Source organism: Ambystoma mexicanum, chromosome 2q (assembly GCF_040938575.1).
Source record: "Ambystoma mexicanum isolate Mex_15411 chromosome 2q, UKY_AmexF1_1, whole genome shotgun sequence".
Lineage (NCBI taxonomy): Eukaryota > Metazoa > Chordata > Amphibia > Caudata > Ambystomatidae > Ambystoma > Ambystoma mexicanum.
Window position 1 is genome coordinate 1,213,438,606 of NC_090924.1, and position 26,663 is coordinate 1,213,465,268.

Here is a 26,663-nt window from a genome sequence, read left to right on the forward strand (position 1 = left end):
GAAGTCCAACTAAGGGCTTAGTAAAACCATTCAACTGAGACAGTACAAGACTTCACTCTTAATATAAGGCTGTACCACCTAAGTATGTGGTAGCATAGACAGAACAGCCAGGCTTATCTTAGTAGGGAGAGAGGGTTGCAGAAAAGTAAATAGTACCTGTAGAACACCAAGGATTAAATAGAAACAGTGACAATCAGAAGTATTATACAAAATAAAGGTTATCATAAATGCAAGTAGTCCAAATTAAGTCTTGGGGTTAGTACTGGTCATAGAGTCATAAACACATTTATAAAAAACACACCACTATGCTTGAAGGTACATAGACCAAAGCCTAAAAAAGGTCAGTATAGCAGTTGTACTGTGACGCTCAGCAAATAAATCACATAGTAAACCAACCTGCAATTATACTTTTCTGAACAGTAGAACACTAATTCAAGGAACAGTAGGAACATATAACTACATTGATGATAATGCACAGTTATACTAGGTTAGTAAGACCTTTTGGTGTAATATACAATTAGTTGTTTTTCAGCTCAATGGAACACAGTCTAAGATAATCAATAACTTATTACACTATTTAAGGAACGCAGCTGACAAAAGGTAGGTAAAACCTATAGACTTTTAATAGGAGCTATAAGCAACTTAAGGTTAAGTATAACCTAAGGTAGATTTATTCTGGACAGGCTAAAAGCAGGTCAGGAGAAGCAAGACCCAATTGGGGACACTCATACATTTATATTGTAACATGAATAGTAAAGTGAATCTAACAGCATTACTTTTGGGAAGAGGGGGACCCAATTCACAAGTGAGTAAATTAACCTATCTACTTTCAGTTAGAATGGCGGAACTGTTTCTAAGGAAAGAAGACTTTAAATATATTTTTCATAATGGTAGAACATTTCCAAGGTAAGTAAAATAACCTTGCATACTTTTACAAGTGGCAGAATACGTTCATGGTAAGTAAGAATTTTTGTAACTTCACTCTCAGAGTTACAGTTACCAACTAACACTTTCACACTTGTTATACTTTTCAAGACAGAATCCTTTACTTGAGTTCACTCAGAGGCAGAAGAGGGACCCTAGTGGTCTTGGGGCTAGCTGTAAGCAGGGTGAGATAGGGTTCTGTTGCAGGCAAAGTCAGAGTTCCTGTGAAAGACTGTTCAACAAGTAGTTCACTCTAAAGTTAGTTAGGTTCCAGGGATTTCATAGAAGACCCCCTAGGAGGATTCCAGCAGTGGGCTTGGATGAACTGAATGAGTGGCCTCCCAATCACAGAAAACACCCCAAAAGCTTTGTAGAAATCACAAAGGCTTAAGGTAAGTAAATACCACAGCCAACATAGTGCCTCAGCGCAGAAGACGAGTTGCAGCTTGAAGACTTCAGGATCTGCAGCCAAAAGCACAGTGGATGGATTGTTATATTAAGAAGACAGAAAACAGGGCTTGGGAAGGACTTTTGTAGCTAGCAGGGATCACAGGCAAAGGCCCCCGGCAAGAGTTTCCTTGCGGCTGGATGCGGCTGTGTGGATTTGGTACCCTTTTCAGGAGTCCGAGGAAGACTGAATATCGCTGGTTGGATTCCTGTCGTTTGCAAGGTCCAGCACTCTGATGAGGGGACTTTTCAGACTCGATCCATGCCTCTGGGGGTCCAGCAGGCTGCCCATAAAGTTTCAGCAAGATACAGATTTCAGAAGACTGGGCACTATACAATGGATCAAAGTCCCAGGGTACTGGGGTATTGCAGCCCCGCATGGTCGCAGCACGACGTGGGATGGTTCAAAATGTAGGGCTTCTGGAGTCTAGTGGGTCTCACCAGGCTCTGGGTCGCGGTCATCCATTTTGGGATCCGCAGGACGATTGGAAGGAAGGGTTACAGCAGGCTTCCGAATACACAAAAGGTTCTCTGGTAGCTGCAAATCGCTACGGCCTTCGTTTCTTCATCTTCCTCTTCGGTTTCAGCTCCAGTGGTCGACTACCTCTTCAGCTTCCAGGATCGGACTTTTATGCAGGAGCCCAGCCAATCTAACAGCCATGCAACATTCAAACTTGGTTTGTACTGGATTCTCGCAGTCAGGCTGGAAGACAAAGGATTTCAGAGTTTTGGAATCCTCCCTCGCTTACTGCCATCACAGACACTCTGGGGCCAGGGCAGGGAATTCACAGGATTCCCGCTTAAGACAAAATGGACTCAAAGGATTTTCCCATCCTGGAGGTCGGGGAAAGGAACAGGAAAGGACAAGTAACACTGAAATGGCAAAAAAAGAAGACAGGGGCCATTTTGGTAAAATCAGCACCAATGGGTGCCTTTACTGGGTCTATGGAAACAGCCTGCGGTAAAGGTGTGCCGAATTAGTTAAAAGGTTCACTGGCACCAGCCATTAAAGGTAAGCTTGTCCCTGTAACCAAAATGTTACAGTGAAAATGAGAAAGGGGATACACTGTATTTCCCCAGGACTCCACATACGGTAGGGGGTGCTGGTCTCACCTAATAAAATGTAAAAGGGATACAAAGATCCTTTCTACCCTTGGGAATTGTAGTTCTCAGAAGGGTAGCAAGAGAAAGTTGAAAGGGGACCCAGCAACCATAGGCAGTATGTGCCAAATGTTGTCAAAGAGGATACAATTAAAAAGATACTATTGAGAGTCTTAAAAATGGCACCCATAAAAAGAGTAAAAGACTGTGAGTGTGGAAAATGTTTCCCACTCACTGGGATATTGGGAAAAATAATCTTACCAGTCTAGCAAAATGTTCTGGGGTTGACATTATTGCATGGATATGAAAATCTTACCTAACAGAGGCGCAACCATGTGGAGGAAGTAGTGGGCCCTGGGGCCGAGAAACAATGCCAAACCCAGAACCTGGGAGAGGAACAAATCCTCTGCTCGCAACAAAGGAGACGAGGAGCAGGGAATCGCTCTGACAAGTGGAACAAAAAACTCACTTGTATCCACACGGAAATGGCAAAAAGCCACAGCTACCGAGCAGATGCCACCTCACTGGAGCAAACCCTGTGATGTAGAAGGTACCCAGGTCAGAGAGCGAAAGAAGTAGAAGGAAGGATATCCTTAACCCCATACCAGGGGTACAAAGGCCCGAAGAGAGAAAGAACCAAGTAACAACAAAGGTTATGGGAGCCTAAGGTACCCGAATATTGTAATCAGCCAAACAGCGCACAGAAACCCCCGAGAACCAAGAGAGGCATATGTCAAGAGGGGTTATCAATACCCTTGGGAGACAAGTAAGACATTGGGACCAATGCACCCGAGTGGTGGTAAGAGGGATCGCCTATATCCCAGAGAAATAAGTGAAATATTGAAAGAGAGGGTTCAAGAAGCCTGATTGTTGTAAACTTCCAGACAGCTCACAGAAGCCCCTTCAAGAGTTGAGAGCCACATAGGAAAAGGGGTTATTCATACCCCAGAAAGATAAGTGAGACATTGGGACAGAGAAACTCCAGGGTTTTGGGAGTCTGAGAAATCTGAAAATTGTTATTAACCAAATGGCTCATAGAAAACTACGAGAATCAAGAATGTGAAAGGGACATAAGTGAAGCATTGGGACAGAGAAACAGAAGGGAGCCAGAGGTGCCTGATATGACAAATGAAGAGCAAATTGAAGGAGTACATAGACACAACCTAGTGGGGAGAAACCCAAACAAATGGTGGAGAGTGTCATGATGCCCGCTCCCGGGGAGCCGGTTCAAGCCCTGCGTCCCCGAAAGCGGACATCCAGTCCCCAAGGAAGGACCCAGCAACCCCATATAGGGGCCCTTTGGACAGTGTCCTGGCGCCTATGGCGCCAGGCTCATCATAGGCGCCAGGCTCATTATGGAAGTGCTTGGGTGCACTTACCTGATGCAGACCATGCTGCAGGATCCCGGCCTCCTTGAGGCCTGAAAGGAACTACTTTACCTGTGGAACTAATTTACCATCCGGGCGTGGTCGGGGAAGGATACATACCTGATTGGAGGAAGGATACATACCTGGAACTTCTTCAAAGGCTATTTAAACCTCACCCGAACAGCCACACGTGCTTCGCGTTGTTCTGCATCTAGCAGCTGGACGCTCACCGTGTCTGCTCCTGCATCCTGACTTCTGCCACACCTGCCAGCATCCTGGATCACCTGCAAAGGAAGAGAAGAAGAGAACAGAAGAAGGAAAAGTCCTTACCTGCTAAATCCGCATCCCGGAGACATCTCGCCGACAATCCTGAAAAGGAAGACTTTTATTTAAAAGCTCATCGCGTCGATCACTGCAGCGCCGCATTCCACTCACCTTTACAGGGCGCCTCCATGTTCAGCAGCGAACTTCCGGATTCGCAGTCACGCCCCAGCGGCTAGGGAGAAAAAGACCAGAACAAAAGGTGAGAGAGAGAAGGGAATAAGGAAAGCTAAATCTCCATGTTAAGACTTACCTGTTGATTCAATCCCTCTTCATTTCGGGTCCGCGCCGCATCCTGGCATTTCCGGACCCCGGCCCCTAAGGGGAAAAAGAGACATCAGCGTTAATGAGCGAATGAAAAGACATTACCAAAAAACGCTCATTAAAGACTTACCTGATTTCTACAAGGATTTCACCTCTCATCTCGGGTCGGTGCCTGTTCCCCGGCATTCCGTACCCCGGCCCCTATGGGGAAAAAGACACTAGCATTAGTACATTAATGCGTGGACACAAGGGGAACCTCTTATCAAAAAACTTACCTGCAATCCAAGCAAGTTTGGTTCTCACCAATCCGAAAATCCAGTGAAGTAACTGGATACCAACGCGCCCCTGCATCAGAAGCAGGATGGACAGCTCGTCCTTCCAGACCCTAAGGTGAGACGCTACGAGGAATCACAGAAGGGTTTCGAGGAGGGTGAGAGGGAAAAGTGGGAGGCTGATTGCATTACCCCGCAGACAGTTAATCCCCTATTTTCGCCTACAGAAGGATACTTCTGCGAGCCAGACAAGCCAGATTTGGGGGCCCGGTCCAGTCCGTCTTCCGAACCCTGCGCATCACCTTAGAAGAGGTTACAGCAGCGCGAACCAGGCCAGCGCCTCCGTGGGAGTCAGGTGAGCGTTACAGAACGCGAAGCCTTCCTACAAATTCCCACCCAGGCGCTATGGAAAGTTCTGAGACTGATCAGTTGGCCCAATTACTGGGGGAATTACGGGCCGAAGTACATGCCGCTCGTCAAGAGACTAATGCCCTCAGGAGGGAATTAATAATATCAAAGGAAAGAACTGATGACCTGGGCAGACAGCTTTTGCAAGGTCAAGCTGGGCAAACTCCTCTACCCGGTTCCGGAGGGAACCCCGCTCCTGTGGTTTCCAGTAACCCTGTGCAGATTAATCTACCTGGAAACATGCTGCTGGCCCCACCCGAACGCTTTGCTGGGGATCCCAAACGATTCACCGTATTCATGAATCAGTGTCGTTTGCACTTCCTATGCAGACCTGGGGCCTTCCCTAATGATCAGACCAAGGTAGCCTTTATATTGTCATATCTCAGCGGCTGCGCTGCCGATTGGTCAGTTCCACTGGTTACTCAAGATGACCCGATTCTGCTTGATTTTCAAAGGTTTCAAGCAAGCATGGAAAGGTTATTTGCTCGACACTCTCAGGGGCAGGCTCTGGATGACGAACTTCTATCCCTGCGTCAGGGCAATCAGGACCTCCTATCCTATATTGCAACCTTTAATAGACTAATTGTGGAAACGGGATGGCCAGAGGATAAAAGAGTCACGTTGTTTTATCGAGGCCTACGCGGAGAACTTAAAGATGTCTTGGCCCAAGTTGTAAATCCGCCCCAAGAATGCACAGAGTATATAGACTTAGTGGTCCAATTGGATCACAGACTTCAAAACAGAAAAGCAGATCGGTCCAGGTTTGAGACCCGGGTGTTGGTCAAGACCCATGCTAATCCCAAGGGAGTTGATGTCTCTGAGCCTATGCAAATTGGAGGGGTTAAAGGACCCTTAACTCAAAAGGAACATGAAAGGAGGCGACAGTTAAAATGATGTCTTTATTGTGGGAATTCTGGACACTTTCTACGAGATTGCACGGCAAAACCGCCCGAAAGGCGGTAGGAGCCGCTGATAAAAACCATGAAGACTCTGTTTCGGGAAACGACTCCGCCCGACAAGTGTAAGGGTCCGCTTGCCGAGCTTGAAAACTAACTCTCAGACCTCGCATTTCATTGTGCCAATGGTTCTCGTAGATCCAGAACAGCCTAAGCGGTTGCATGCAATAAAGGCATACATCGATAGTGGGGCTATTGGAAACTATGTGGATCGTGAATTGGTCTCTAGGATTAACCTCCCTCTCCGTCCTAAAACCAGCAAAGATGTCATCACCACAGTCGATGGAACTGAAATTGCCTCTAGACCGGTAACACATTCCACTACTGAGGTGACTCTTATTGGTCCCGACGGCCATCGGGAGGGTGTTTTGTTTGTTGTAATCAAGGCTCCACAGTTTCAGGTTATTCTTGGAATCCCTTGGTTAGAGACACATAATCCTCGAATTGATTGGCGAGCTAAGAGAATAACCTTCCCGGATTGTGCACAAACCTGCTACCCAGAAAACCTGAAGATTAATCTAGCATCTGTATCCTCTGCCTCCATGCAACTACCTCCGGAGTACCAAGACTTTCAGGATGTCTTCCAAAAGGAACAGGCCAACACGTTACCTCCTCACAGATCGTACGATTGCCCAATCGATCTGGTGCCCGGTGCACAACCCCCTTGTAGCAGGATTTATGCCCTTACCGAACCTGAGAACCTGCATTTGAGACAATATTTGGATCAATACCTAGCTAATGGTTTTATTCGCCCGTCAAAGTCCCCGGCATCCTCGGCTTTGTTCTTCGTGCCCAAAAAAGAAGGCGACCTTAGAACTTGTATTGATTACTGCGCATTGAACCAGATAACGGTTAAAAACCGTTATCCTCTGCCTCTGATCCCTGAACTCCTTGACCAGGTGAAGGACGCTTGCATATACACCAAGTTAGATCTTCGGGGGGCTTATCATCTGGTACGAGTTAAAGAAGGCGACAAATGGAAAACTGCCTTCCGTACTAAATACGGATTATTCGAGTACCAGGTGATGCCTTTCGGATTGTGTAACGCGCCGGCTGCCTTCCAATACTTCATGAATGATGTCCTTCGGGAACTCATCGATGTTTGTGTAGTCGTATATATCGATGACATTCTGGTGTACTCCTCTTCGGAATCTGATCACAGAAAACACGTCAGGGCAGTACTTGAAAAACTGCACCAACACAAACTATTTGCTAAATTGGAGAAATGTGTTTTCCATACCACAGAAGTCGAGTTTCTAGGTTTCATCCTGACACCCAAAGGAGTCCGAATGGACTCAAGAAAAGTGGATGCCATCCTCAAATGGCCATCACCTAGCTCTGTAAAAGGGGTTCAAAGCATGCTCGGCTTTGCCAATTTCCATCGCAGGTTTATCCCGGAATTTTCACGCGTGGTACAACCCATTACTGCACTCTTGAGGAAAAATAAACGTTTTGAATGGTCTGAAGAAGCCGAGCAGGCCTTTCACGATTTAAAAGCTAAGTTTACCTCCGCACCTATATTGAAACACCCGCGTCCAGGTCTCCCTTATGTCGTCGAGACTGACGCATCCAGCCTAGCCATGGAAGCTGTCCTGTCCCAAAGAGATCCCGAAACCAACCAACTGCATCCCGTAGCATTTTGGTCCAGAAAATTCTCGGCACCCGAGGTTAATTATGCAATCACGGACAAAGAACTGTTAGCCATTAAGTCTGCTTTTAAAGCCTGGCGGCATTATCTGCTTGGCGCTCGACATACCATCACAGTGATCACTGATCACTGGAATTTACAGTATTTGAAAACCGCCAAGGCTCAGTCATCACGGCAGCTCCGATGGGCTTTGTTTTTCGCTGAATTTGATTTCGTGATTACCTATCGACCTGGCTGCAAGAATGGCAAAGCAGACGCCTTATCCCGAATTGGAATGGGAGAATCTGATACAAACTCAGAACCAGTACCAATAATTCCCAAACAGAGGATTCTAGGCATGACTTCGTTACAGACGCTTGAAGACATTCAAGCCAGAGTGAAAAAACTCCTGGACCCTACAACCTTACAGGATTGGATACAAACGGGATCAGACTTTACCATAGATAATGGTTTACCTTATTTCCAAGGACGCTTATTCCTGCCACATAAGGAATTACACGGACTAGTTATTTCCGGTTATCATGATGCACTAATAGAGGGACACCCCGGTATTGCCAAGACAGAGGAAAAGGTGAAACGACAATTTTGGTGGCCCTCTTGGCGAAAAGATGTTAAATCTTTTTTGATGTCCTGTGGTGTTTGCGCCCAAAATAAAAATCAAAAGAAAAGACCAGCCGGTCTCCTTCAACCTCTAGACATACCGCCAGCACCCTGGCACACCCTATCAATGGATTTTATTACGGACCTGCCTCCTTGTTCGGGGTACAATACTATTCTGGTAATTGTGGATGTGTTTTCCAAAATGGCCCACTTTATTCCTTTGAAAGGTTTACCTTCAGTTTCTGTCCTAGCCAAAGAATTCCTCGAAAATATTGTTCGGCTACATGGATTCCCATCTATACTAATCTCTGACAGGGGAAGCCAATTAATTTCCCACTTCTGGCGCAAATGTTGTCAAATGGCGCAGGTCGACGTAAGATTATCGACCAGTCACCACCCTCAGACCGATGGTCAGACCGAGAGGACAAATCAGATCCTTGAGCAATACTTACGGTGTATGTTAAAGCAATCTGAAAGCAACTGGAAAGACATTCTTTGGATAGCCGAATACGCATTTAATAATTCGGTACACTCTGGAACTGGCTACAGTCCTTTTTATACTTTGTTTGGGCATCACCCTCGAACCTCAAACCTTGACTCACCTCAGAACCTCGGAATGCCTGCAGTAGAACATCTGCATTCTACAATTACCCAAGCCTTCAAAGAGGCAACTACGCATTTACAACAAGCCAAGAGAAAATACAAGGCGAATGCTGATCTACATCGGAGTGAAGCACCTCCGTATCAGATTGGGGATCAAGTGTGGTTAGCTACCAGACATTTACCACTCAAAGGGCCTCGAACTTTTAACCCAAAATATCTGGGACCTTATTCTATTACGGCAATAATTAACCCTGTGGCTGTTAAACTTGATTTACCAGCTAGTATGCAAATTCACCCTGTTTTTCATGTGTCACTTCTGAAACCAGTGGTACCCGGAACCCGACTACTCAAACCACCAGAACCTATTCTAATAGATGGGGGGCCCGAATTCGAAGTGAAGAACATTTTAGACTCAAAAATGTTTAGGTCAAAACTGTTCTACCTAATTGATTGGAAGGGGTACGGACCTCAGGAGAGGTCGTGGGAACCCAGCGACCATGTGCATGCACCTCGATTAGTCAGGAAATTCCACCGACTCTTCCCAGACAAACCAAATCCCCCGGAGAGAACAACCTTGGGAGGGGCCTTGGGGGGGGGGGGAGGGGAGTGCTGTCATGATGCCTGCTCCCGGGGAGCCGGTTCAAGCCCTGCGTCCCCGAAAGCGGACATCCAGTCCCCAAGGAAGGACCCAGCAACCCCATATAGGGGCCCTTTGGACAGTGTCCTGGCGCCTATGGCGCCAGGCTCATAAAAGACATCAGTCCTGGCGCCATAGGCGCCAGGCTCATTATGGAAGTGCTTGGGTGCACTTACCTGATGCAGACCATGCTGCAGGATCCCGGCCTCCTTGAGGCCTGAAAGGAACTACTTTACCCGTGGGACTAATTTACCATCCGGGCGTGGTCGGGGAAGGATACATACCTGATTGGAGGAAGGATACATACCTGGAACTTCTTCCTAGGCTATTTAAACCCCCCCCGAACAGCCACACGTGCTTCGCGTTGTTCTGCATCTAGCAGCTGGACGCTCACCGTGTCTGCTCCTGCATCCTGACTTCTGCCACGCCTGCCAGCATCCTGGATCACCTGCAAAGGAAGAGAAGAAGAGAACAGAAGAAGGAAAAGTCCTTACCTGCTAAATCCGCATCCCGGAGACATCTCGCCGACAATCCTGAAAAGGAAGACTTTTATTTAAAAGCTCATCGCGTCGATCGCTGCAGCGCCGCATTCCACTCACCTTTACAGGGCGCCTCCATGTTCAGCAGCGATCATCCGGATTCGCAGTCACGCCCCAGCGCCTAGGGAGAAAAAGACCAGAACAAAAGGTGAGAGAGAGAGAAGGGAATAAGGAAAGCTAAATCTCCATGTTAGGACTTACCTGTTGATTCAATCCCTCTTCATTTCGGGTCCGTGCCGCATCCTGGCATTTCCGGACCCCGGCCCCTAAGGGGAAAAAGAGACATCAGCGTTAATGAGCGAATGAAAAGACATTACCAAAAAACGCTCATTAAAGACTTACCTGATTTCTACAAGGATTTCACCTCTCATCTCGGGTCGGTGCCTGTTCCCCGGCATTCCGTACCCCGGCCCCTATGGGGAAAAAGACACTAGCATTAGTACATTAATGCATGGACACAAGGGGAACCTCTTATCAAAAAACGTACCTGGAAGCTAAGCAAGTTTGGTTCTCACCAATCCGAAAATCCAGTGAAGTAACTGGATACCAACGCGCTCCTGCATCAGAAGCAGGATGGAGAGCTTGTCCTTCCAGACCCTAAGGTGAGACGCTACGAGGAATCACAGAAGGGTTTCGAGGAGGGTGAGAGGGGAAAGTGGGAGGCTGATTGCATTACCCCGCAGACAGTTAATCCCCTATTTTCGCCTGCAGAAGGATACTTCTGGGAGCCAGACAAGCCAGATTTGGGGGTCCAGTCCGTCTTCCGAACCCTGCGCATCACCTTAGAAGAGGTCACAGCAGCGCGAACCGGGCCAGCGCCTCCGTGGGAGTCAGGTGAGCGTTACAGAGAGGGATTAAGGAGGTATTGCTTCACCTATGACAACGTGAGCATTTGATATTTTCAGGAACTTGAGACTTTATTTTTGTAAACTTGAGAAAGTTTTGAAACTTTGACAAGGTGGCCAAGAACTGTTAAACCAAGGAGAATTGTTTTCTACAGATAAGCATTGGTGCTGAAACAAGGAGGATTTCTGGAAACCTTGAGGGAGATCGGGGTGAACAACTCTGAAGGCAGGGCACTCTCCCTAGTTAGCTTTTATATTGGGCCAGTGTAGAGGTTAGGTATGGACAGAGTACTATGATGAATCAGTGGTGATTATCCCAGAAACCCTGGCCTGGGACCCTTCTCATGTGGCCAGGGAAAGGCAGACACTTCCTGATCCTGACCCTGATGGCGGAATCCGATCAGGAAAACTGGGAGAACCGCTTTACTAATTTCCCTAGAGACCCTACAATCTTAATGGCATATTTTAGAATTGAAACCTTTAAAGAAATAACTTATCAGAACATTGGGGACTTGAAGTCCCACGATGCCGTAAGTACTGTGACGAAGGAAGAGGGACCCAGAGACACTAAACTGCAAGGTGCAGTCTACTGGTTCTAATGACCCTCACCCAAGGTGGACCTTTGAATATATGAGACCCCTAAGGTGCAGGCCATTAGAACCAGAAGGCAAGAGTTGCAGAGACCACATGTCGCAGTTGCAGCAGAAAAATGAAGAAAACAGACTCCGGAGCTGCTGCTATCGTTGAAGCAGATGTCGGTTCTGAGAGAGTCTCCAAGATTGAAGACTTTAATTGCAGTGGTTGCGCAGAGGGAAGTGTTGTAGCAAGCTTTCCCCCTAAAGAAAGAGGCTCTCCTGATTGCGTGCTGTGTCCCAGTGGCTGGCGAGCACCGGTGTACACCCAAATCAGTCTGCTGTGTAGGAGGCAACAGAGGAATCCTAATAAGCAGTAGCAACGGATCGAGCCGACGCGTGTGCAGAAACCAGTGAGTTTACCATTGTCGTGTAATCCTGGTACGCTCCGTAATCGACCACTGGCTACTGATAAGAGTTTTGAATACCAAACTAAAATTAGGAAGTCACATTGGTGCAATAAGAATTTTGTGAAACGACCAAAAGAGGAAGGTTACAATCTTTGCTACCAAAGCGAACACCATTGCCAAAGAAAAGAGGGGTTCAATGTCGGTGTCCATTCCAGGCCAGAAAAAAACATTTCCATTATATAGTTCTGAGTTTTGGACTGTCCCGGATGCTCTGGCACTTAGCTTTTCCAATATTAGGGTTCCCCAACTTGTATCAGTCGAGCCACATCCCACTTCTGACACCAATTGTGAAGGCATCATGAAGCAAGACACAGACAACAGATTCAAAGTTCATTAAATGAAATGTCAGGATGGTTGAAGGCCTAACTTGCCCTATGCTAAAGTGGGATTTCCCTATGTGAAAAAAACTAAGGGAAGTCTGAGTCAGAAAGTTCAGTTTAAATGTCTGTCTGTGTCCAAATCCTATCCTTGCCGTCACAACTAAAGCTAATAAAAGTATAGGGATACCAGTAACCAAAGAAACAGTGTCCAAAATAGAGTTCTGAGCTTCTTCCCGCTCGCAGCTTTCTTTCAGCTCCCTTGCCCAAGTGTAAAACAGTTCCACACAAACTCAAAGTTACCTTTCTTAGGTTAACAGTGATACAGTTTCAAACAATCCTCAGGGTTCCCATCCCCAAGTTCCAAGCAACACAGTGCAAACACAAAAGGGTCTTGACGCTCTGCCCTCAAGACAACAAGTGTCGTTCCTCAAGTCTCATGGTTCCTTTCACCAAAGCTTTAAGTTCTACTCAGTTAGATCTTCAATGTACCTTTATTTTGCTTAATTTTAAAGTTCCATTCCGTTCGGAATTCAACATGTCTGACTTTGCTTAATTGTAAAGTTTTTATTCAGTTCGGTATTCAATGTGCATTCGTTTTGCTTAAGGTTCAATTTCCATTCAGCCCGATGTTCATTATTCATTTGTTTTACTTCCATTAAAATGCTCAGACTTTCGAAAACATTCTTCTTGAGACACACGACCACTCCAATACAAAGTATTCTTTCTTGTGCTTTAACAATCAACAATGGAAATGTTCTTAAACAGAGACTTTCGAAAACACTCTCTCTGAGACAAGCGACCACTCCGATACAAAGTATACTTTAACAATGGAAATGTTCAGGCATTCGCACACCAAGTTATACCGGGTTTCTCAACTGCCAGAAACTCACCCGCCTCATTGATAGTTTTCACCGCCACGTGGAGCACACATACTTCTGCTGTCAGGGGTCCAACTCCTGCCCCTCAGGCACTCCTGTGTCGGCTTATTGACACAGGGGAACAAGCTCTTCAGTTCAGAGGGAAAGGGACAGCCACTCCACACAGCTCCCTTCTCTGCCCTCAGTCCGCTCCACGGAGCTCCAGCTCCGACAACACACTTCACAATGCCACCTCTCTCTGTAGTCCCCAGCATCTGGGCGTGAAGCATACTCACGGGCCGACTCACAGCAGTTCCCCTCCAGCGGATCGCTTCTCCAAAAACAAGGTTCCTTTCAGGTCACAAAGGCCTCCCAGCTGCTTCTCCCTTTGTTGCTTTCTCTCTGTCATTTTATACACCTGCAACCCTTAAACAGGTTTCAGGTGTGCTTTCCCAATTAAGATTGCCTGACCATAATTAAGGGGACATGCCTGACCTTCACAACAATTTGCAGGCATTTTCTTCGTCCTAATACTAACGTGGTGAAATGGTATAGTGTTCATTACTCTCAGCTGCCTCTTCCTCGTCTCAGTACTGTAAAGTGTCACATGAGGCAGACCCTCCAGGATATTGTGGCATGAAATGGTATATTCTGCGGCATTAAATGGCAAATATTGTGGCACAAACCTTAATTTATTGAATCATTTTTGCTGACATTTTACTATTAACTGGAGGCTGTAAGATTGCAGGAAAGAGGCAGAGTGCAATGCTACAAGAGAGCAATGGTGTCATTATGATGTATCTTTTCTATTAATTTAATAGGAAGAGTCCCAGATGTCTCTGGCTTGGCAGAACAGTGTTTGTTTTGGCCACATTTTTGGTTTAATGTGCATGTCTATTTAATAGTATTAACTAAATTGATCATTATCATTTGTAATGCTGAAAATGTTCTCCACTCCCCCAAACACCAATACACCTCTCTCGCACACCTCTCGCCAACACACATCACACATCTCACCAACTCCCCATCACAACTTGCATCCCTGAACCTCTCACTCTGTCATACACATACCCACGCGCAGTCATACTGCCAAGTCACAATTTGCACTCCCCAGCCCCTGCCACACTCCAAGTCATACTCCCAACTCACACCTTACGCTCTCCAATTCCTCCCGCAGTATACAGTCCTTCATTCTTTTGTGCTGCTGGAAGAGAAAGACCTGAGGAGTTTCGGCGTCCTCCCAGATTCCTGTTCTCCCAGACACACTGGTGCCTTCAGGCAGGCGTCCCAGTGGGAGCCTGTCGAAGAAAAAAGAGTGAGCAGGACATCCCCCACCCAGGTCGGCAGAGGAACGCTCAAGAAAGGACAAGTCATCATGAGTTGGTGAAAAAGAAAAGACAGGCCCCATTTTAGATCAATGGCCACCCATGAGTCCCCTTACTGCAGCTGCGTATGCAGCCTGTGAGGCAAGTTTCACACAATAGGTAGACAATCATCTATTGCCACCAGTAACTCAAATAAACCTGCTACTTTAACTAGAAAGTTACAGGAGAAGTGGAAAAATGTATACACTGGGCCTCATTCCGAGTCCGGCGGTAACTCTGCCAGTGCTACCGGCGGATTGCCACCGAACTTGGAATAATTTACCGGCGCCTGACTTCGCCGTAACGCCAGGGGATTCCAACACCGGCGATCCGGGAAGTCAGGCGCCGGCAAATCGTAAGTCCCCATTCCCACAGGAATGGGGACAACGGAAGCACTGACACCATTCCTAGCGGTGCCGGTGCTTCTGTGACAGCCTGCCTGCCGGAGCCGCTGTGCCCGGCAGGGTCAGACCTGTCGCGCACAGCGGCTCCGGCAGGCAGACTTGTACTTTTCCGGACCAGCAAGGTTATAATTCCACAAAATAGAAGTCACGTAGGATAAAAAGCATCCCCCTGTCCTTGGTAACGTTTGATATCACAAATAAAATAAACAGGGCAGCTCAAGAGCTCCCAGCAACACTGCACAGAAAGTGCTGTTTGCTGCATTAATACATTGCCGATGCCATACAAGTTAGTAAGAAAGAATGACTCCAAAAAGGTACAACAAAAAGGATTGAAACAGGCTCCTAAAGGTAGAGTAAAAAAGAATGAGTGAGTGGGGAAAATTACACACACGGATGCATACAAAATGTATAGCTGTTGTCATGGTGTTAAAGCTCTATAAAGGAATCTTTAATTTCCAAGTCTGAGTTGAGATAACTATGTTGCCTGGCTTCAGCTTGGTGGTGACTGCAGTTGGCACTAGGGTGAATGGAACGTTCTAAGCTAGGCCAAGAACTTGGTTCAAGCCCCTTACCCTGTAAGCATGCCAGGGCGAGATCTGCCACATCTGAGTATGCTTCTTTTAAGAAATGGTTTTGGCCAATAATCAGGCAACACGTTGTCTCTTAAATTTAGGGTAGAATCATCTACAGTTCCCCTTAATAATTAATATCTACCCTCCTTATCTTGTTAACACAGATGCCAACATCTTTGACAATTGGATACCAACCCACAATTTTGTGAAGTGTCTGAGAACCATCATTCTTGCATTAATAGTAAATTCATTTGCTTTATCTGCGTGAACTTCTTGTAGAAATATGCACGCAGAAGACTGTCTTTTACACTCTCTAGCTATGAGCGCATGTTTAGACCTCTCATATTTTATGTTATAATTGTTATAATCTTTGTTGTTTGTAATGTTTGAGGCACCATGTGCAAATAAAGCCACCAATTCCACTAATGTATTAATGGATCAGGATAGGCAAAAATAATTATTCTTGGGGAGTGAACTGTGAAACACTTAACATGCAATATAAGATTGTAAGGTTGCGAAATGGGATGCGGCCTCCACGCCACAGAGGCCATGGCAGTTAACTTAACTCATTGCTGTTTTAAATAAATGTTGGTCGCAAAGAACGATTAATGGGGTGAAGATGCACGTATAGGCCTTGGTTCCTTTTTTAGTGTTTCTTTGTTCAATTAGGGGAGCAGTGCTTCTTTAATCCATATCATTTTTATTTTTGTTTGTAGAGTTCGCTTTTCTGACCCTGAAGATGCTGTTTTCCTGAGAGCAATGCAAAGATCTGAAATGCACTTTTCATTAGTGGACTGGCATCAAATACCCAACTCCAACCAAAGGCGCATTCATCAGCAATCGGCAGAAGCTCCGCAGCTCATAACAGTGAAACTCAGATAGCCATAATCAATCTCCCTAAGACATTGCAAACATTATCAATACGTGAAATTGTCTGTTACAATATGCTACTTATATATTACTATATCAATATACACTGTCAGAGTGTTGTAATAGCTTATATAAATCAAATTGAACTGTTGACTGTCTAAGTTACTTTTTCATACCGTGACACACCTGGAACATTTCTTATCCTGTTTCATTGCCTGTCCAAATGAGGTGTGCTGAAAAGAAGAATTTTAGAACAGAGAATAAATGAAAAATGTAACACTATGTATGAAAAATACGGTGGCAGATCCCATTATTAAGTGGTTCCAAGTGCATTGGAAAAACCGCACTTGGAAATCAAGACTAGGACAATGCATTTTTATCTCTGTTGCAGTTTTGCATTCTACCAGATATATTTTTTTACAAGACGTTTTTTCAACTTTTCCTTACTGTTCAGGAGATTACCTTTTTGCACATTTCTTCCTTTGAGCCCATCAGCACTGATGAACTGCCTGAATTTTTCATTGGCTATGAAGGTGAGTGGGATTTCTCAACCACATTCCCCAGCTGCTTTCCTTTTGGTTCTAGGACACTGGTAACCTTCTATTTGGGTACCAGCATTGGGAGACGTATCCCAATACAATGACATCTATGTTTGACTTATTGTAGCACTGTTTACCTTGAAGTGCTGCCAGGGGCCCATAAGAGTCCCTTTTCTATGTTGTTTTGCGTACACTCTGTAGCCCCTATTCCTAAAATGCCTGGGGACCACATCCCCTTTTGATGACATGTGCAACACAAACCATCTTCCATGAGGTGATGTGGGGACACTTTAGGTACTTCCCATGCTTTTGCTGAACAGGAGTGTGGAAGTTGACACCTGTCTACCTTTGTTTGCAGATCCAAGATCGTGCGCTGCCTTTTCATCTGTGATAGTGCATTTTGGAGGATCATGTACTCAAAATGGCTCCTCCTCGTGTTGCAAGTCCTGTTAAAGATGGCACAGCCTTTGTTGGCCATCCGTATGCCTTTCAAGGTGAGGGAGGGTCCTTGTTCATGCACCTTTACAGGCTTTCTGCTAGAAAGCCTGGGATGTGTGATCAGTGTGTTCGAGCTGGTGTGGAGAGAGGCAGCATTTTCCCTAATCCACATTCCTTCAGAGGCATGGCTGTTGGTGTACAGATTTTGGAAGCCTGGCTGTCTACTATTAGACAGCCATCTCCACATATGAATTTTGCAAATTGCCTTATTTGAGCGCTGGCTTAACCCCAAGCCTGATTTCTGGATTTGAAGAGAGGAACTGAACGCAGGAAACTTGTCAATGACTGGAACATGAAGAGATTCCAAACAGAAGATGGCAGAGTTACATCAGAGGACTGCTGCAGGAACCAGCATGGCCCAGCCAACACCACAGCATTTTAAACCTCGACTTTCTGCTCGACAGGGAAGACCTTTGCAAAGTGCCTCTCTCCCTTTGACTGGTGGGCAAACCATTCAGCGGTCCTTCTCGACCTGCATCGCCATCCTCTGCCATAGAAGCTTACATCTCTGTAATTCTTCTGTGATAACTGGTACCAGCTTTGCAACTCTACAAAGGGCTTCTATCCAGGTGCTACAAACTTTGTGGGCTCAGGGCTCTTCGCACTGGGACCCTGCTGTGCCGACCACCAGAAGAGGGGCCTGCCAGGAACCTGATGACCAGCCTCTAAGCCACTGAGAGCCTGCTGACCCTGCTGTGGTCAATGCAAAACATCCATTGCTCCACTCATCTGTGAGGGTCTTTGCTATATTGTGGGACTGAGCCAAGCTTGTTCGACTACCATCAAAGGTATTCAGAGAAGTCTAAAGAAAACTGCCTGTGAACACCCTCAAACCTACACCCTGATGACCCTGCACAATGATGGGCAAATCCGATCAACGGGGGGTGTTCCTCCCTTTGTGGGACCTCCAGCGGCCAAGATCACTTTAATCTTTTTAACCACCCCTCTCTCCATTGGGTTTGCATTGAGCACAAAGTCCTGTTTACCATAGCAATATGCAGGGCTGGCCCAGGTCGGTGGTGCGCAGGCCAGTACTTCTAAGTCCTCTTGGACCCTGTGGGCAGTTGCTGCTCCCTAAAACTCTTACAGCTTGACTTAAGTCACCTTCTACCTAGTACATATGGCTCTGAACTTGGTGCTTCTTTATCCTGAGCTCCCTATCGGAGTGGCCTCTCCTAGTGTTGCTGACCTGTGAATCCAACAGAACCTTTGGGACACCTTAATACTTTGAGACGTTGAGACTCCCACTAGATAGCGATTGAATTGCCTAAAAGTTAGCTACATGGTATTCTGAACTGCTTTCTAAAATTAAGGCATATGGATTTTGGTGTGCTAACATTCTTTTCCCTGCTTTAGTAATTATGGTAAATGTGTCTTACCTGTCGTGTGCATATCTAGAGTAGTGATGCAACCCATAATGGGCTACGAAACTGTGGATTGTATATCTGTATAGTGTTATGTGTTCCTATCTTTAATTGCATGTGTGCTGTAGTGTGACCGAATAATAAACAAAATTATTTTCATACTTGCTTGTCTGGTGTAAGTGTTGACTGTACCATTCAACAGTAACCCCTCCCTCCTTAGTTTAGCCCAACTGCTCTGCCTTGCTACCATAAGAATGTTTATGCTTAACTGTGGTTGAAACAGCCTTGTTGCCCAGTTTGGCTTTCCAAAGTCCTTCCCAAGGTAGAGACTTTGAAAAAATCTCCTGACACTCACGAAAAAGAATATAGTACCTGCAGCCAATTTACAATATTGCTCAGTGCAACATGTCATGTTATGTTGATTTATACTGCGCTCCGCTAGCACCAAGGACAGTCTCCAGGTGCTTGCCTGGCTCTGGAAGAAAAGGGGGCGAGGAAATTAGTGAGGATAGGATGAGAGAATAGGTTCAGAACCAAGGGGAACTGGCATCTGTGATTGTTGTTTTGCGTGTGGGAGTTGGTGTGGATGGCCCAGTGCGTTGTAACCGTATGGGTAAGACTCTGTGCCTCTGGTGTGTGTTAGTGCTGGTGTTGGTTTTAGTGTGTTGTGTGATGTCGGGGTGTGTTGTGGTTTTGTGTACTCGTTAGATAGTGCTCATAAGGGATCCAGTCTCACAGGTGCCCATAGCTGTAAGATTATCTGGTGGCTTGGTGTGTACTTGCGTGATGACGATTTGATGGACTATGTGGGCATTTTAGAGAAGGTAGGTGTGAACATAGAATTGATTCTTGGTTTGTTTATGTTTAATGTGGCTAGCCCAAGGTCTAGAGTAGTGGCGATAGTTTTGTCGAAGGAGCAGGAAGGGGAAGTGGGTTAGTAATTTTGTTGGTTTGTTGGAGCTTCTGGTGTGACTCTTTGGTTGCCACCCAATGGTATCTGCACAGGTTTTTGGTTGTGGTTCATCGGTTCATCTCGCCTCTGTTACAAATATCATATCATACACCTCCTTTCTAGTTGTTTATCTGTGAAGTTATTGCCTCTGGTGCCGCTTTGCAGCTATTATTGCCTGTTGAATAACCAGGTTTTGAGTCGTTTCATGAAGGTGATGTGGTCTTCTGCGGTTCTCATTTCTTTGGCCGTGGTGTTCCAGAGGTTAGCAATTAGACGTGAGAATGCTGCTCTGCCGAATTTCCTTTTTTTGAAATTTTGTTCCCCTATTTGTAGGTTGTTGCTGGATTTTAGATCCCTTCTTGGGCGGTACTGGCTGATCTTGTCTTAGAGGAATTCAGCTCTTTGTTTGTGCAAGGCTTTGTTAGCGATGCAGAGTGCTTTGAATTTGATGCGTTTTTTTCCTGGTAACCAGTGTAGGCTTTTCAGTGCTGGCATGATGTGGTCTCTACTGTTTAGTCTTAATGGAATCCTGGCTGCTGTACTTTGCACGCTTTACAGTTTCTTGGTGAGTCTTTCCGGCATTTCTAGGTAGAGGTTGTTTGCGTAATCAATTCTTGTATCAGGGATATGATTGTGAGGGTTGTGTGAGGGAAGGAGAGGTAGGGGAGTAATCCTCTCAATAGTCTTAGGAGGAAGAAGCATTTTTTGGTGTCAAGGCTTGTTTGACTATCCTCTCGGATAGGTATGTAGGGGCTACATGATTAGTGCATTTATGCATAAGAGCGAAGGTTTTAAGCAATATTTTGTCATTAGTCTTAAGCCATTTGACCTGTCTCCTCAGATGTGACATATGTTCTCTCATAATATACCTAGGGAGGCTCTTAGGGTGTTATTTTGCAGTGTTTGGATTTTTTGATTAGGTGTTTGTTAGCCCCCAGATAAAGAGCATTGCATTAATCCAATTTCGAAAGTATACATGCTCTCGCTAGGGTGATACAACTTTTCTGTGAGAGAAATGGTCTGCATGCTCTAATCAGCTTACAAGTGTAGGCAGTGGCGGATGCTACGGCATTAAGAGTGAAGGCAGAGTCTTAGAAACCTAAGGTTTTTACTTCTTTTGCCACTTTGATAGAGTTGCCATCAATGTTGAAGGTAGTGTAATTCTGGTTTAATTTGTTGAGATTAGGTGTAGAGCCGAGAATTAGTAGTTCAGTCTTGTCATCATTCAGGCATAGGCGTGAGTGGGCATCCATGCCTGGATGATGAGGTATATTTTATCGTTGAGTTCTATCTTGATGAGGAGGGATTCACAGTCTTCTACGTCGGTTGTGATGAGTTGAGATGCTTGCGTGTGTTCCTTGTGTATGACCCTCTTCGGTTTCATCCGTTAGCGTGTATTAGTTTAAAGTTGGCCGGTATGGCTTCACTCGCGATGGCTTTGAAGTTGTCCGATAACAAGTTTTCTGTAAGAAAGAGCACATATGTGCCTCCTTCTCTTAGAAGGTCATGGATTTCTATTAAGTGTTTTGCCATGGATATATTTATATGTGTATTTGGCACATGTTAGGTGCTTATACAATTAGCAAAACTCTTTCAAAGCACCCATAGGGCAATTAGGGAGGGGAAAGGGGAAGGTAGATAATGAATTACAGCAAGGATAAATGATTTAATTAATAGTACAAACAATTAACAAGAGTAAAGGGAAGGGCAGACAAACCTACTATGCCTAGTGAGTGTTCAGAACGTGCAAGTGCAGAGGGGTGAGGGGGGAGGGATAGGTGCTTTGATGCTCATGAAGAAGCGCTCAGGGTAAGTGCTAAGAGGAGATGTATGTAAGTGCAACCACCGGTGGGTAGGGTGAGCCTAAGTAAGTGCAGCAGAAAGACAGCAGCTGGGAGGAGAGATGTGGGGGGTGGGGTCAAGGCCCCGAGGACACATAAGGGCCCTGCACATCAGTCACGCTGCTGTAAAATTAGCAGGGAAGAGAGAAGGAGAAGGAAGAGGTAAAGAGTAAGTTGTTGAGGCTTTTCCGGAACTTACGGAGGACCCGCTCAAGACAAAGAGGGAGAGGGAGGTTGTACCACAGGAGGGAGCCAGCTGAGGAAAGTGATCGCCCATCAGCTCTCTGTTAAGCAAAGCGCTTAACACACAGGGAGTTGGTGCAGAGGAACCGAGGAGTTTAGAAGGGGAGTATTTGGTCAGGAAGCGTTGAAGATAGAGTGGTCCCCGGCCCCAGATATCCTTGTGGATGATACGGAGGGATTTGAATTTAATCTTTGCTGAGAGGGGGAGCCAGTGAAGGCTTTATAGGGCAGGAGAGATGCAGTCCCTGGGTTTGAGGCCAAAGATAAGTCCTATTCTGGGTTGGCTGGAGGGGTCGCAGGGTGGAGGAAGGAAGATTAAGGAGGAGGCTATTGCAGTAGTCTAGCCTGGAGAGAACCAGAGCACGGGTAACATTGAGTCTCTGGGGGAAGGTGAGGAAGGGTAGAGTCCCTTTGAGAAGGAAGAGCTGAAAGTGGGATTTCTTGACAATGTCCTGAATCTGAGGAATAAAGGAAAGGGAGGAGTCGAAGATGGCTCAGAGATTCCTATCTTCAGTGGAGGGGGGTGGGAGGGCTCATGGAGGAAGACCAGAGTGCAGAGAAGAAGTATGATGCAGGGGACCCAATAGGGAGAATCTCTGTTTTGATGGCATTGAGGCAGAGGTAATTAGCAGTGCACCAGGACGGGATGGCAGAGAGTCAGGAGGGTGCAAGGGCATCAGTGAGATGTTTGAAGAAAAATTGTGCATCATCAGTTTACCACTCGAGGTTGGGGGAGAAGGAGGATATGAGTCGTGCCAGCAGAGAGAGGTATATGTTAAAGGACCATAGCAAAAGAATGGAGCCCTGGGGTACGCCACAGGTGGCGGAGTAAGGAGAGGAAGAGAAAGGACCCAGAATGATTTTGGAGGAACGGTCAGTTAGGAAGGAGGTAAGCCAGTCCAGTGCCCGCTCCGAGATGCCATGGGTGTCATGGAGCCTTTTTTATGAGGATGGAATGGGTCACTGTGTCAAATGCAGAAGGGAGATCAAGAAGGATGAGGACAGCAGGTGAGATGGCATCAAGAGATGCGAGTAGTTCTTCACGGGTGTTCAGAAGAGCAGTTTCTGTGCCTCTGGATGCTCGGAATCCAGACTTGTGGTCATGAAGGCCACCTACAAGTTCAGTATGACCGTTGAGTTGGGGGAGGGCCAGCTTCTCAAGCAGTTTTCCTAGGAAGGGGTGATAGAAATGGGGCAGTAGTTGGCTGGCCAGGAAGGGTCTGCAGGGGTTTTTTTAAGGAGGGGTCGCTTAAGGGAGTGCTTTAGGGAAGATGGAAAAGAGTAAGTAGTACAGGAGTGGTTGCAGAGATCAGCCAGAGCAGGGGCGAGAGGCAACATTTTCCTTGATGGTTCTGATGGAGCAAGGGGCAACCTGTTTGGACGAGACCTTCATGGAGTTGACAACTCTGTTGACTACTTCAGGGGAGACAGGAGTGAAGAAGGGGAAGGAGGATGAATGGTGGGGGGACAGGGGTGAAGGGTTGGTTTCGGAGAGTGTGGGGTTCGGAGAGTGCGTGACAAGGCTGTTCAGTATGTTCTGGGTTTTGGAAGTGAAGTGAGAGGCGAGTGCATTGCAGAGGGCCTGGGAAAGAGTAGGGGTAGAGGATGCTGTGGATGGTTTGGCAAGTTCCCTACAGATTTTGAAGAGTTCAGCTTGTTGTTGGATACATTGGGCACTCGTGCCTGAATGTGGTCTCTTTTTTTGGCACGAATGGAGAGTCTGTATTGTCTCTGGATCAGCCGGCAGGCCAGTTTGTCAGAGGGTGAGCCTGAAGTGTGCCATTTCCGTTCAGCAGCCCTGCACTTACGTTTTGGTCTGCAAGATCATAGTTGTACCAGGTGTTACTCTTGGAGGCAGGTTTCAAGCGGATCCTCATGACTGGGGCAAGGATGTCACAGATGTTGGTTATGGATTGGCAGATAGAGGTTGCTGAGGACAGAATCACCAGAAACATCTGTGTTGGGTGGGCAAGGGGAAAGGAAGGTGGAAGAGAAGGCGGCAGCTGACACTCGTTTCATCGGACGGATGTTCGTGAACGAGGTTAGCAGAGCTTTATGTGGAGTTGTCACAGGGCCATAGGGACCCAAGTGGGAGGTGAAGAGAGAGTGGTCAGACCAGGAGAGAGGGGCCCCAGGGGAGTAGAAAGAGTGAGGTTGGAATGGATGATGGCATCTAGCATGTGTCCAGCAGAATGGGTAGGGCCAGAGGGAAGAATGGAGAGGGATAGGGAGGAGCAGAGGTCAGTGAAGAGTCTAGGTGGATGTTGAAGTCACCTAGTCGCATCAGGTTGGAGCTGGTATGGAGTAGGGAGGAACAGAGGTCTGCCCACTCAGATAGGAAGAGAGAAGAAGTGTTAGGGGGCCGGTAGATGGTAGCAATGGTCAAGTTGGAGGAAGGAGAGATTACCAATTTGCACACTAGGCTCTAAAAGGATGAATAGTGCTGAGTGGGTAGGATGGTAGAAGGAATCCACTCTTGGAAGATTAAGGCAATTACACCGCCAGCACATTGAGGTTGAGGTTTAGAGGTGGTCTTAAAGTCGTTTAGGAGGAGTGAGTCAAAGGAAGTAACTGAGCTGTCATTGAACCAAGTTTCTGTGAGTGCAAGTATGTCCAGGTCAGTGTCTTCAAGGAGAAGGCAGATGTCAGCAGAATGTTTGAAGGCTGAGCGTGAGTTGAGGGTTGCCAGATGGAGACAATCGCTACCTTGAAGGTTTTTTGAGGTGGAGTGACGTGACGTGCGGCATCGATCTGGAGAAGTGGCGTAGAGTGGGCAAAAGGGGGAGAGGATGGGGAAGGAAGTAAGATGATGAGAGAAGGTAGGAGCCGGTGAAATAGGAGGAGGTTGGCCCGAGGGCCTTGAACCAGGACTGTGCCCGTGTTGTAAACATTGATACAGCAGTGAGATGAGAAGAAGCCCACAATTAGGACTTCCCACTTGGTGCCACCATTTAATGGAAGTTGAGGATTAAGGTGGGAGATTGGCTATAAGGTGAAAGGTCCATAGGTCAGGAGATGGGACGGAAAAGAGGATGTCAGTGAAAAATTCTCTTGAGGATGCACTGACATAGGTGTCTGCAAATTGAAGGTCTGGGTTAGCAGCAGGGATGTCTTTCTTATGCTTTTTCCGTCCGGATTTAGTGAGAGAGGGAGGATAGGTGATGATGTAGCAGTTGGAGAAAATAGGGGAGATGGAGAGTGCCATCTCGTAACGAGGGAGGAAGTGAGAGGCAGAGAGAAAGTGAGAGGTGAGGTGGGGGTGAGTATGCTGCAAAGCACAGTTCTGAACCTGATCCATTTGGCACAGTAGGCCAAATGGGCAATAGGTGTAACGTCAAACAAGTAGGATGGAGGAACAACTATAAATGATTTTTTTCACACAAACTGGCAATTTCAATACAGGAAGGAGGCACAGCTAAAAACGATTTAAGCAACCAGGCACTTTCAACGAAGCAAACGGGCATAGGTAAAAAACGATTTTCAAGCAAACCAGTACTTTCAATGCAGGAAGGAGGCACAGCTAAAAACGATTTTCAAGCAAACATGCAATTTCAATGCAGGAAGGAGACCAGCTAAAAAACGATTTTTTATCAAACAGGCACTTTCAATGCAGGAAGGAGGCACGGCTAAAAACGATTTTCATGCAAAAAGGCACTTTCAATGCAGGAAGGAACCACAACTAAAAACGATTTTCAAGCAAAGAGGCACTTTCAATGAAGCAAACGGGCACATCTAAAAAACGATTTTCATGGGGGCGTGGATTGCCGAGGAAGCCGACCGATGTAGGCTCCTGCGCTCGGCCCGCCTTACCGCCAAAAACTTCCCCAAAATTAAAACAAAATTGGTCAGGGCAACTTCGGTGAGGGGCTGAGGTGGATTTACCGGCAAATCGAGGAGAATTACAGAGCCCGCCCGGCGACACTGCAAGATGGTGGCCAGGATGTGGGTGGGAGCAACAGCAGTGAGGTGGCAAGCCTGCGGTGGGCACAGGCAAGGCTGGAGGAGAGGAGAGCCCTCATGTGCCCTTGGGGGTGGGGAAAACGAAGCAGTCGCACTTCCTCCCGACAGGCGACCCCTCAATTGAGGGACAGAGACGCAACAGCTCCAGTGAGAACAGAGACCCCTGGTGGGGTGAAGGACAACAGCCGAGAAGACTCCCCCAGGTAGGAAGAAAGGAGGAGGAGTGAGCGGGTCCGCTGGAGGCGCAGAGAGACTGAGTCCTGGAGTGCCTGGGGGCCGGAACAGAGGGAGAGCGCGGCCTGAAGCATGAGGCGAGGGGAGAAAGGAGTAACAAACGGGTAACAAACAGGGCACTCCTCCCAGGAGGTGGGACCAGCACACTGAGAAGCTGGGATACACGGAGAAGCTGGGAGACCGTGGAAGCTTTTTCCTTCACGTCAGTGGGGGGCCTTAAATGAGAGGAGGGGCACCTTGAGAGGCAGCTGAATCAGGGATACCAGGTGGCACCAAACGGCAGAAGGAAGCAGGAGAGCGCCTTGGTGTCCACACAGAACATTGGAGCATTGGGTTCAGTTCCACGTCACTTGGGCCGCAGGTGCATGCTTAGGCCCCATAGAAGCTGGAGACCATGGAGCTCCCAACACACCCCCTATAGTTCCTCTCTCCCGCAGGAGGTGGTATTGAAGATCTGGACCCTCACATTGGAGGGGGGGTCTGGTGTGAGCGGAGGGACACCCGGAGCAGCAGGCAAGTTGGAGGTCCCGGGGGGGCACCAAATGTAAAAACAAAGCAAGAGGGAACCTTGGTGCTCACACAGGGCACAGGAGCTAGGAGGGCTACTCACCCCTTGGGGAGGCCAACTGAAACATTACCGCCTGCTGGCAGCTATGGTCTGGGTCAGTGGT

General features: G+C 46.9%; 1 protein-coding gene across 3 annotated transcripts in view; it reads left to right on the top strand.

The window, feature by feature from the left end:
• The window catches only part of LRRC72 (leucine rich repeat containing 72), a 486,094-nt gene extending 467,171 nt beyond the window's left edge, over positions 1 to 18,923 (top strand). For all 3 annotated transcript variants that reach the window (XM_069648606.1, XM_069648607.1, XM_069648605.1), the window contains one exon: positions 16,208 to 18,923. In XM_069648606.1, coding sequence (XP_069504707.1) covers positions 16,208 to 16,373 — 166 coding nt within the window. In that variant the 3' untranslated portion in view covers positions 16,374 to 18,923. The remainder of the gene's footprint in view (positions 1 to 16,207) is intronic.
• The last annotated feature ends 7,740 nt before the right edge of the window (positions 18,924 to 26,663 follow it).